Source organism: Ictalurus punctatus, chromosome 2, assembly GCF_001660625.3.
Source record: "Ictalurus punctatus breed USDA103 chromosome 2, Coco_2.0, whole genome shotgun sequence".
Taxonomy (NCBI): domain Eukaryota; kingdom Metazoa; phylum Chordata; class Actinopteri; order Siluriformes; family Ictaluridae; genus Ictalurus; species Ictalurus punctatus.
In genome coordinates this window covers 18,090,149-18,103,556 of record NC_030417.2, presented here as the reverse complement: position 1 = coordinate 18,103,556, position 13,408 = coordinate 18,090,149, and the positions used below count along the sequence as shown (strand labels likewise).

Below are 13,408 nucleotides of genomic sequence, written 5' to 3'. Positions count from 1 at the left end.
ACTATAATCAATCAATATCTACACCTCGTGCTTTCATAGATTGCTGCTGTTTATGTGTAAGTGTGTGTGTGTGCATTACAGAAAGCATGAGGGAGGGGATTTGACAGCCGTGCATGGCTGCAGATCTCTTTTGTTGTGCTGGGGATTATAGTCTCCAGCGTGCCGCCTCTGCAGATACATTAAGACCTATTGATTGGTCTCCGGGGCTGACGCTTTTGTCGAGGACCTGTTTGCCGTATTGATCCGAGGTAGCCTGACACACCATGACAACGAGCCCTGTTGAGCCAATGGGATGTGAGGGGGTGGGACTAAAATTAGGGTCCATTTCACTAGAGAATGAAGAGGGATTGAGTGGAATTGAGTCTCAAGTGAGACTGTGTTTAGGAGAGACTTGAGTTTATAAAGACTTCTGTACATTTGTGTAACTACTCCAGGGAACTCGAAGGCTGTAAAAGTGAGTAATAGGAAAAGAGAAATCAGGCTGCCTGTAAAATCAAGGGTAGGATGAAACGCCGCAAAAAAAGAAAAAAAGAAAAAGAAAAACTCCTCGTTAAGTGACACTGCGCCAAAACTCATAAACAGTTATGGTTAAGTCTGAAAAGTAAGTTAGCATTCGATTGAGTGTTCAGTGTTCACGGCTCATCCGATGACCTCGTTGCTTCGAGATAACAGTGAACGCTTGATGAGGGGCGTTATGTTAACCAAACGGAAAACTGGACAACTCATATAAACCTAAAGCTTTTAGCAAAGTTTTATGAATATCATTACTCACCTGTTTAGTCATGGAGTCTATCAACCGTACAAACAGGTCCTGCTCTGTCCTGATTCCTGTTGAATATATTTGGTTGGTTACAAAAATTATTAGCACAAAAGAAAAACATTTTGAAAATTTGTATTGTGTGGATGGTCTTTGTAGATATCAAACCATCTGTTTTGAGTTTTACGATACACACTAAAGTTGCAAAACATGTATGCTTGATGGTACCACCCCAGCAACAAGCAAAGGAACAGTTTGGTATCCATTTTAGTTCTAAGAGTATGCTGGTTTTTATAACTATCAGAACTCAATAATTAGAATAATAACCTTGATATTGGCAGAAAAAATGTGGAGGCTTGGTTAGGTTTCTGATTTCTGGGCTTGCTTAGTCGCAAATCTGAGAACCATTTGGGGCGGGAAGGCTAGGGGCATCTTTTGTATCTGTAGTATGTATTTTTTAAGTTGGAATCTAGGTCCAATTATGTGGCTTAAATGTTTATTTTTTAAACATTTTCAGGTAAAAGATCTATACTAAAGGTAAAAAAAAAAAGTAAAATTTTTAAGAGGGTTTAAAAGTTTAAGTAGGGGTATGTTTATGAGTTTAAGTAGGGGTATGTTCAGTTTCATAGTGTATACTTCTCCAGGGTCAATTACTACACCAAGCCCGTTGGTTTCTTTCTCCGTGAACGTAGGATACACTGGTTAAACATTTCAGTAACACGACTCAACATTCCCCAGCAAATTAAAATTAAGTAAGTAAGCATTTAGCAAAATAAATAAATAAATAATAATAATAATAATAATAATAATAATAATTTGCTCCTAATGGAACATTTCAGCCATTTCAGAAAAACAAATTTGCCATAGTATCCCACATGGAGTGTGCAACGTTTTGCTCGTCATGCTGCTTGGGCTGTTCATTAGCCCCCCAAACACACACACACACACATACACACACACACACACACACACTTAGCGAATCCAAACAAGGACCAACGCTGCAGTTAATCAAATAAATGTATTATTTATAGCGTTCCTGTCTTAAACCTGCGAGAGACGGAGCTTTCCTGCCCCTCACTGTCTCTCCGCACGCATCCACGGGCAAACTGCATATCCATCTTTACTGTTATTAGCATCACTCCACAGAGAAAAGCAGGTGGATGGGGCAGGGTTGGAGGTGGGTGAGGGGAAGAAAGGCATGCTGGGAAGGCGACCCATGGGCTAATCTCTCAGCAGGATTGTGTAATTGACATTCACATGGGATATACATACATACATACATACACATATATATATACACACACACACACACACACACACACACACATATATATATATATATATATATATATATATATATATATATATATATATATATATATATATATATATATATATATATACATAAAATTTAAAAATGAAAGCACAAAAGACAGAAACACTTCTGCAGTGGCATACCGAATACCATGCTGAATTTAAAAAGGTGCTCGAGAACAGAGGAAGGGGACAGATGTGAATGAAATCATCCCAGCATAAACAGATGGGATCCTCAATATTCTTCCAGATGTGCAAAGACATAAAGTCGGGCGCAAAAGCCCAAAACCGCTACCGAGAACTGTTTTATCGCATCAGTTATTTAGAAAATCATATTTCTCAACAAAAACTTTGAACTTGTATAAAGTCCAAAGCAATATGTGTGAAGTATAATATAAATTATTTGGAATAATTAAGACAATGAATTGTATGTGTTAGGAGAATAAATGTGTAAGAAAGAATTTTTAGATAGATAGATAGGCAGATAGATAGATAGATAGATAGATAGATAGATAGATAGATAGATAGATAGATAGATAGACAAAATAAAACAACCTAATTCAATAAATAAATAAATGCAAAGTGAATACACAGGTAGATTTTAGTTTCATAAGAACATTGTTCAAACCGCTTGAAAATGAAAGAAAATGTTTCTGGGTGTTTTTGTTTGTTTGTTTGTTTGTTTGTTTATTTGTTTTTTCAACATTGACTAAATGTTCAGTCGCCTTAACTGGTGGGTTTGGTGGTTTCTTACCATTACTGTAGAGGAGCTGTAACCTGTAGTGGATGCCATTGTTGGTCTTTTCACCGTTATATTCCTAAAACAGGAGAAGAATGAAATGGACAAAAAAGATGTCAGAATGGACAAAAAAGAAGATAAGTCCAAGACAGACCCATATACACACGTATAAAATGGCTTAAACCATTTTAGGCCTGATGCTAGCATGGGTTAACTCTCTGAATCGCAATAACCATCGTATTTAGGAATACTTCTAAACTGAATAATTACACATTATAATTAACACAGCTCTTTTTTTGTGGTTTGTACAGATATATAAATTAGATAGAAACACTAATACAGCCCCTTGATGTTTTTATGATTTTTTTTGCAAACTTGCTTTTTCAGACTTAGCTTTTTCACCAGGCCAATTTCAACCACAGTTTAATGTATTTCCATATCATTGGAAGAGCCCTAATTCCAGCGTGTTTGGAAGTCCACAAGTTGTCTTAGTTAGGCCTAGTTTTCTTCTGACTGTCAATAAGTGCAACGTTGGCCAAATAGAGGCAGTCAGCACTCTTCTCCAAGCACAGAATCACCCTCACCTTCACTAATTAATCACACGATTGGCGTAGATCTGGGTAATGAGGTGGGAACTGTCCATTATTATATTATGATGGACTCTGAACATGTGCATATAACCACCTGGTAGCGGTATAAAAACATTATACATGGTATGTTTAGGTCAGGGGTCATGAACCAAGGGATTACAGTATTTCAGAAGACATGAGATTAGCTAAAGACGTTACGTCAGAAAGGAGAGAGCTTTCACAGATTTTTCATTTTATTTTCCTTTTCTGGGCTATTAGAAAACTGACAACATGGCTTGTTTAAAGAAAAGTTGATGATGAACTTGACGATGTTGATTGTAGACGCCGTTCATTCGTGTTGCTTATTCACAGTTCGAGGTGAGTCCGAGGTGAAGAAAATACCTAATACGTGACCCCTAGACTGTAATCTTTACATGATTTGTGAAAGATGTACAAAAATCTATGCAAATGTGACCCTGTGCTGCTTCCTCTCATTCTCTCTCTCTCTCTCTCTCATTGCCAAGATTTGTGGTGATGTCTTGGCAGAGTCCCAGACCGAGCAGGAGAGGAGGTGTGTGTGTGTGTGTGTGTGTGTGTGTGTGTGTGTGTGTGTGTGTGTGTTGGGGGTCGTATCGGGGGTCGAGGCGGAGGTGAACAGACAGTGAGGACGGACGAGTGACCGTGCCAGCTGGACACTGTCCCGCCCCAAGCCGGGGGCGGAGCTGTTCCCTGTAACCTTTTTACCGATAACAACACACACGCGCTCAGACACAAACACATACGCACGCGCACAGCAGGCCTAGCAGGACTACCTCCTGACACACACAACACACACACTGCGAGGTTGGCAGGACCAGAGGGTGAGGAGGCGACAGTTAATCATTCGGTCATTGACAGAAGACTAAAATCTCACACACACACACACAAACACACAGAGTTCAATAATATGAGGGCTGATTTTAAGATTTTGAAAAAATTAATAAAAGTAATAAAGCAATGTATTTGACAAATGTTATAAAACACAACTATTTGCTTTCCTTTCCATTTTTTTTGCATGTGTGTGTGTGTGTGTGTTTTTATGAGTCGGGTCTCTTTACTGCCCCCTACAGGCATGCTTAGGTATTTCAACATCGAACACTGGCATAAAACATTCAGAAAGGAGACACAAGGGCTGAAGAAATCACCTTCATACATCTGTTTTTGTTTATTCATTATAGCAAGCCTAATCTCTACATGTTTTTAATGTCAAATAGTGTGCAATGGATATAATTTGTGTTATTACACAGTTATAACCGTGTAATTAACCATGTAATGTTAATAGATGTGTATTAATCCTAATAATAATCCCTTTTTAATAATCCCTATTAAATACATTAAAATATTTAGAATAAAGTCTAATCAGCGACTTTACTTAGGGACCACTCACTTTGTCTTTCTCCACAAAGTCAACGTAGGATGTCCTCTCGATTTCCACCGGCTGCCCCTGCCGATCGTACAGCGCCAACACAAAGTGGAAGAAGTTGGATTTGCGCAGGTTGGAGGGAGGCTGCTTCTCGTAGTGAGCTCGGGCCAAACCGACACCGCTGTACAGAGATAAGAAGAGAAGAAAAGAGACGAGAAGAGAAGAGATGAGATCAGTTTTGGCTCTCATTCTTCATTCTTTTATCATTCTTCACCAAGAAAACGGATGGACATTACGGGATGAACAACACCAGAAATATTCTGACAGGATTTCTTTCTTTGGCTTGTACTGCATCTGACCCGTGTGTGTGTGTGTATGTTTGTGTGAGTGTGTGTGTATGCAGGAATATTGTAGACTCCATCTGATGCTGGACATTTTGGCAGCCTCTCCTTTACACTAACCCTATCAATCATATGCATCTCTCCATGGCTTGACCAATAGGAAGCCCTGATCAGGTCATATGTGCTCGCATAATTATCCATTCATGCACCAGAAGGAGGCCTAGGGGTGGGGGGGTTCGTTGGGTTCGGGTTGCAGGGTGTTTCACAGCCTCACACCTATTGCACCCGATCAACCCTGTCAATCACTTGGTGTGTACATGCAGAGAGAGAGAGAGAGAGAGAGAGAGAGAGAGAAAGAGAGAGAGAGAAAGAGAGAGAGAGAGAGAGAGAGAGAGAGAGAGAGAGAGAGAGAGAGAAAGAGAGAGAGAGAAAGAGAGAGAGAGAGAGAGAGAGAGAGAGAGATAGTATGAAGACATAGAAAGAAAATAAAGAATTGAGCAGGCAGATAGACAGACAGATAGATAGGCAGCTAGATAGATAGATAGATAGATAGATAGATAGATAGATAGATAGATAGACAGACAGACAGACAGACAGATGGAGAGATAGCTATTCTGTGGAAACCCCTTAAAGGTTTGATTTAGAACCACACAACAAGTAGAAACCTTTTAGAAGGCTTTCATTATCCAAAGAACCCTTCAAGAAACCTTTTTTCTAAGAGTGTAAAACTTGTCTCACTCACTTATACAGGTATTATATGCTAGCTTTTCATCAAAAAAGGTTCTTTAAGTGATTGTTGAACAATTACTGCATGGAGAACCGAATAACTGTCATAATTTTAGAACTGTCATAAAATATAAATAAATGTGTGATTTGTACAATTTGAACATTAATCTACTCTTATCTCCTTATCACTCACTACAGACTACATCCAACAGAACTAACACACAATTAGAATATAGAAATTAACACACACACACACACACACACACACACACACACACACACACACACACACACACTCTCTCTCTCTCTCTCTCACTCCCGACACTTTGATCTTTATGTGCACCCATCGACATGGAAACCTCATTAAAGTTATTATTTTAATTATAGTAATTGCTGCTACATCCACTTCAGCAGTAGAGTGACAGGTGAGAGGTCGTATACACACACACATACACACAAACACACATACACACACACACTCACTCACACAGTAACTTACATGCTCACTTGTGACACACATTCTGATACACTCTCTCTCTCTCTCTCTCTTTCACACACACACACACAAACACACAAACACACACACACACACACACAGCTGCATTAATGTGAGGGGAGAGAGCACAGTAGAGCAGCAGTCAACAGGAGTTCAAAAAACAACAACATCATCATCAACAACAACAACAGAAACACACACACACGTATAAACTTGTGTTTAAATTACAGAGATTTTCAGAGTATATCAAAGCGAAATAAATCTGTTATTTATGCAAAATACTGAAGTTGGTATGTCTGTCTATGTGTGTGTGTCTTCAGTATATGACATACAGCTGTATCAGTAATAGTGTGTGTCTGTCAAGGATTAAAATAAAATAAGAAATAAACAGACAGACAGACAGACAGACAGATAGATAGATAAGAAAAGAAAGAAAGAAAAAAAGAAGGCCGAACGGACTAACACATGGATAGAGAGCGAGAAAAGAAAAAGTATACAGTATCTCACAAAAGTGAGTACACCCCTCACATTTTTGTAAATATTTGATTATATCTTTTCATGTGACAACACTGAAGAAATGACACTTTGCTACAATGTAAAGTAGTGAGTGTACAGCTTGTGTAACAGTGTAAATTTGCTGTCCGCTCAAAATAACTCAACATACAGCCATTAATGTCTAAACCACTGGCAACAAAAGTGAGTACACCCCTAAGTGAAAATGTCCAAATTGGGCCCAATTAGCCATTTTCCCTCCCCAGTGTCATGTGACTTGTTAGTGTTACAAGGTCTCAGGTGTGAATGGGGAGCAGGTGTGTTAAATTTGGTGTCATCGCTCTCACACTCCCTCATACTGGTCACTGGAAGTTCAACATGGCACCTCATGGCAAAGAACTCTCTGAGGATCTGAAAAAAAGAATTGTTGTTCTACATAAAGATGGCCTAGGCTATAAGAAGATTGCCAAGACCCTGACACTGAGCTGCAGCACGGTGGCCAAGACCATACAGCGGTTTAACAGGACAGGTTCCACTCAGAACAGGCCTCGCCATGGTCGACCAAAGAAGTTGAGTGCACGTACTCAGCGTCATATCCAGAGGTTGTCTTTGGGAAATAGAGGTATGAGTGCTGCCAGCATTGCTGCAGAGGTTGAAGGGGTGGGGGTCAGCCTGTCAGTGCTCAGACCATACGCCGCACACTGCATCAAATTGGTCTGCATGGCTGTCGTCCCAGAAGGAAGCCTCTTCTAAAGATGATGCACAAGAAAGCCCGCAAACAGTTTGCTGAAGACAAGCAGACTAAGGACATGGATTACTGGAACCATGTCCTGTGGTCTGATGAGACCAAGATAAACTTATTTGGTTCAGATGGTGTCAAGCGTGTGTGGTGGCAACCAGGTGAGGAGTACAAAGACAAGTGTGTCTTGCCTACAGTCAAGCATGGTGGTGGGAGTGTCATGGTCTGGGGCTGCATGAGTGCTGCCGGCACTGGGGAGCTACAGTTCATTGAGGGAGACATGAATGCCAACATGTACTGTGACATACTGAAGCAGAGCATGATCCCCTCCCTTCGGAGACTGGGCCACAGGGCAGTATTCCAGCATGATAACAACCACTGCCTTGCTAAAGAAGCTGAGGGTGAAGGTGATGGACTGGCCAAGCATGTCTCCAGACCTAAACCCTATTGAGCATCTGTGGGGCATCCTCAAACAGAAGGTGGAGGAGCACAAGGTCTCAACATCCACCAGCTCCGTGATGTCGTCATGGAGGAGTGGAAGAGGACTCCAGTGGCAACCTGTGAAGCTCTGGTGAACTCCATGCCCAAGAGGGTTAAGGCAGTGCCGGAAAATAATTTGGACATTTTCACTTAGGGGTGTACACACTTTTGTTGCCAGTGGTTTAGTCATTAATGGCTGTGTGTTGAGTTATTTTGAGGGGACAGCAAATTTACACTGTTATACAAGCTGTACACTCACTACTTTACATTGTAGCAAAGTGTCATTTCTTCAGTGTTGTCACATGAAAAGATATAATCAAATATTTATAAAAATGTGAGGGGTGTACTTACTTTTGTGAGATACTGTACATATACAGCTGCATCAGCAACAGTATGTATCTTTGAAATAAAGAAAGAAAGAAAGCATAACTGCAGTTTGTCTGTCTTGTTTAGTTTGACTGGTAACAGTATGTGTGTGTGTGTGTGTGTGTGTGTGTCTCTCTCTCTCTCTCTCTCTCTCTCTCTCTCTCTCTCTCTCTCTCTCTCTCTCTGTAGTCCTGCCCTCTGTTTACACAAATATGATGCAAGAATAGAGATGATCCGTTCTGGCACAGAGCCATCACACTGATATGAACAATAATCGTAGATCTGCCTAGGTCTTGCTCTATTTCTCTGGGGTGGTTTTCTCTCGCTCCTGTTCTTTCCTCTCTTCTCTCCTCTTTTCTTTCCTCTCTTCTCTCCTCTTTTCTCTCTGCTTTAATGTTTCCTGAGTCTGACCTCACTTTGACTCTGTGGATAAATCATGTGAGTCTTCTGAAATAATGCTAATCTCAATACATTTACAGAAGCAAAAGATTCAATATAATATGTTGTGTTGACACAGCGTGACACTGTACAAAGCTCTGATTGGTTGAGGTGAGACTAAGGAGCGGGGCAAGCTCTGTAACTCACAGCCTCACTCATTTCAGTTAGGCTCTGCTAATCACTGATACTGTGTCTCAATTAAATAGCACTTTGTTAAACTTTTTTGGGAAACTGGAAATTTATACACATAAAGAGACCGGATTGTTTTTTTTTTAAGATTATATTTATATTTTATACTGTTATATTTTTTTGTTACGTAAGTGACTTCTGTGTAAAAGACTGACTTTTACTTTACTCAATGTTTCAGTAGCGGGTTTGAAAAAGAAAAATGTCTAAATAATAATGATGAAAATAATAAAATATGTACGCTCCTGATTTCTGACCACCCAGTTTAAGAATTTAACTTCATTTAATTTAAACCAGTTAATAAATCAAAAAATATTTAATAAAATTTATTTTTAATTCCACGAATGTTCAAAATGGAGTATAAGGCGCTCCGTAGTGGTACAACTATCTAAAGTTTTGATGAGTGATACGAGCTTGGTTGTAAAAGCGTAATTGCAAAATGGAGTAATAAAGTGTCATAAAATAAAAATTTTATATATATATATATATATATATATATATATATATATATATATATATATATATATATATGAAAACTTTAAACATATAGTATTTTTATAAATAACAAATACATTTGTTTTATTTTATTTCTAAACATATTACATCTGTAAATACTCTATATAATTGTATAAATAAGTGTATATTATTTATAATTATTTATGATATAATCATAAAATATATCTATAAATAATGAATACCAAAAAATGTACAAATATTTTTTTCTTCAGCGTGTTTCCACATCCTGGAAATACAAATGTTCCAAGCACGCACACACACACACAGAGAGAGAGAGAGAGAGAGAGAGAGAGAGAGAGAGAGAGAGAGAAATCCAAATGGCAGTTCATCATGAGCTCAGTTCTGGAAGATACTGCATGACGAGGACAAAATATAAAGCACAAAAAGTAATATAAAATCCATATAAAAAAGTCCACACACACACACAAACACACACGCTATCTCTCTCTCGCTCTCTCTCAGCCAGCTGACAGCACCGTCAGAAATGTCAGAAACGTAATACACCAGTTCCATATCCACAGCAGTGTGTTAGCGGTGTGAGCGCTCCCGGCTAACGGCTAATTTGGTGGTAATTGCAGCGAGATGAGCACGAACTGCATTCAGGCCCGGAGCTGCTCTGTTAAATTACACAAAAGTGTTTCACACGCTAAACACATGAAATTGAAAATGTGATGGCATGAGGACTTCAATGTTTACCCATGAGGGGTTTAACAATAATTACGCTCGTGTGTGACAAGTTTTCACGCCGTGTGTGCGTGTTAATTCCTCCACACACTCGCTGTCAGAGCCGGACCTCTGACTGAGAGCTCAATAATATCCAAATGAAGGGGTGTGTGTGTGTGTGTGTGTGTGTGTGTGTGTGTGTGTGTGTGTGTGTGTGTGTGTGTGTATGGTGTCATAGAATGTGTGTACGAGTGTGTATTTGCGTTATTGTGCAATTGTGTATTGTGTAATTCAAATCCGAAAGCAGTTTACTAGTAACGCTACCAAACACTACGCTAATTATTGTATTATGCCATTAGCCAAGATTGCTAACAAGCAAGCTAACACTACACTAACTATTATGTTCTGTATTTAAAGCCAGGCTAGTAAAATACCTCACATTTTGGCTAATTATTATGTTGTGGAATTAAAATTCTGAGCTACTTCACTAGTACGTTAGCAAGCATTAAGGTAATTGTTATAGCTAAAATATGCTAGCAATGATATTCTGCACCTGAAACTAGTCGCCACTTTGCTTAAATAGCTAACATTATGCTGATTGTTATATTATTCTGTTGAGCTAGTTTGCTAGCAGGCAAACACTAACATTAAAATTAACATTAACATTATGCTAGCTGGTATATTAAAAGTGCAAGCAATCCAGCTCATATCAGCTGAACTTCTGAGGTAATGTGTGTGTTTGCTGTTTTCCTTTGGTTTGTTGTAGCTGCACCTGCCACACACACACACACACAGACACACACACACACATACACACACACACACACACACACACACACACACACACTTCCAAATATCATTAGCAGGCTACAGCTCAAGCTGTTAGTCGGTCACCTGTATGTTTCTAATGGAGTATTATGGAGGCAGCTGGAGGGAAACACTTGTTCCTACCATGTTACATGCCTGCACTCGCCTCTGTTTAACAGGTGTCAGACGAAAAGGTGACAGAGTGTGTGTTTTTAACATTTCCTGGTCATTTGTGTTGCGCATGTTTTACATTAAGTAAAAGACGGATTAACGAAACGCTTAATAATCAGGCCTTTCTGATAGGTCAGCTGTAATATTTCCCAGACGTCCTGGTTTTCTGACTGAGCCAATGAAGCATGTTCTGATTTTTTTTGTTGTTGTTGTTTTGTCATGTGGCAACACTAATTTAAGACATTAAGCTAAAAGCACAGTCTTGAGCTTATAACATTACCACCGTTAGCTAGTTTGCCAGAAATCTTGGTAAGCTCCTTAATATCAGCTAAGCTTTAGCTACACATTAGCATGGTGATAGATGCTAGCTTGTCACACTACTAAAAACTAGTATTTTAAAATACTGTATAAGTTTTGTATCTTATGCAAGTAGAAAGAATGTCCATCCATCCATCCATTTTCTGTACCGCTTATCCTACGGAAAACAGGATATTTAGCTTATCCAACAGGGTTGCAGGGAACCTGGAGAGTATCTCAGGGAGCATGAGGCACAAGGTGGGGTACACCCTGGACAGGGTTCCAATCCATTGCAGGGCACAATCTCATACACACTCACGCACCCATTTATATGCTACAGACACTTTGGACATGCCAATCAGTCTACAATGCATGTCTTTGGACTGGGGGAGGAAACCGGAGTACCCGGAAGAAACCCCTGCAGTACGGGGAGGACATGCAAATTCCGCACACACAGGGCCATGATGGAAATGAAACCCTCAACCCTGGAGGTGTGAGGCGAACATGTTAACCGCTAAGCCACCGTACACCCGCTGTAAAAAAGAATGGAACGTGGTAAAACATTTGTTTAGCTTTAACGTCATATAGTCAACATTTTGCGATAGAAAATGTCTCAGGTAGCCTACGGTTACTGTCTATCTGTATTAGTGTGTAAAAAAAACAGTCCAGAAATGAAAAATATACCCTGGATTTTTCATATTATGTTTCTTTTTTTGCAAGTCTAACAATCTTTAAGACATTGTAGTTGGCCTGTAGTTCTACTTCTTCTTTTTATTATTATTATTATTATTATTATTATTATTATTATTATTTGCTCTAGATACCTCAGGGACCTATTTTCAAAATGTCCGCTGCTTCACATAGCTTGTCCAACAGCCTAAACTTAGCGAGTTGATGTTTGCAACAAAAATCAGCTAGCTAATTTTCCTAATGCTACATGTTATAATACACACACAAGCTAATGCTAGTTGCTCCTGTAACTTTAAGAAATACAACTTTTACACAGATCTTTAGACAATGTAAAATCTTGCTAGAAAACTTTTTTATTTGTTCTATATTTATTCTATATTCAATTTTAATCGGCTTCTCGTTGGTGTGTGTGTACTGATAACATCAGCTGGCTTGATCTTAAAATTTTATATCTATGGTGGAAACACTGATAATCTGATAAGCTGATAATCACTGTTAAACACTTTCCTCAGGAGAAATATTGCCCGACCCTACACCTTGAGGAGAGCTACATTCATGCCTGGTGGTACGCTCAGACAATGGTTTGGTATCCATAGAAACCAATCAGAACCTTAATGTGTTAACCAAAGCAAACTGAGTCTTAAAATGTGCCGACTATTTTCTTAATACACTCAGCTACACCAATCACTCTCTAAGTAGGGTCTGGGGAACCCCAGGGATCCGTGAAGCATAGTCAGAGTGTCTGTGATTTGTATTCTTTTTTTTTTTTTCTTTTTTTTTGTGGTGGAAATCACCTCCCACATTATGAAAGTCATTATATTTAGGGGTCCAAGCACCAAACTAATGACCTAATGTGTTTTTTCAGTGGAATGTTCAGGAAAGTATTACTTGAAGAAAAAAAATGTTTATAGCGAATAATGTTCATGAAATAAATTCCTACTTAGGTGTGTAAGTGAAATATATTTTACAGTTAAAGAGGTTGGCTGCAAACGGTTTAAGAAACACTGGGTTACACCAAAGTCGCATGAGTAGGCAAAATAACAGCACTTTGCTTCGGTTCAAAGAAAGCAACAAAGTCAAGTACCATGTGTGTGGGTTTTTGTTGTTGTTGTTGTTGTTGTTTTACAAATGCTTTTCATTTATGCAGACTAATGAAGCATGTAATAAGCTGCCCGCTCTCTTAATGTGCTATTTGATACTAATGGACATATTTCTTACT

The 13,408-nt window shown here is 39.0% G+C and overlaps 1 protein-coding gene across 3 annotated transcripts in view; it reads right to left on the bottom strand.

The window, feature by feature from the left end:
* LOC108277145 (transcription factor COE3) overlaps window positions 1–13,408 on the bottom strand; it is a 104,355-nt gene that overhangs the window by 86,654 nt on the left and 4,293 nt on the right. For all 3 annotated transcript variants that reach the window (XM_017489577.3, XM_017489587.3, XM_017489596.3), the window contains exons 2-4: window positions 4,806–4,962; window positions 2,826–2,889; window positions 773–828 (exon numbers count right to left, since the gene is read on the bottom strand). In XM_017489577.3, the coding sequence (XP_017345066.1) occupies window positions 773–828; window positions 2,826–2,889; window positions 4,806–4,962 (277 nt within the window). The remainder of the gene's footprint in view (window positions 1–772; window positions 829–2,825; window positions 2,890–4,805; window positions 4,963–13,408) is intronic.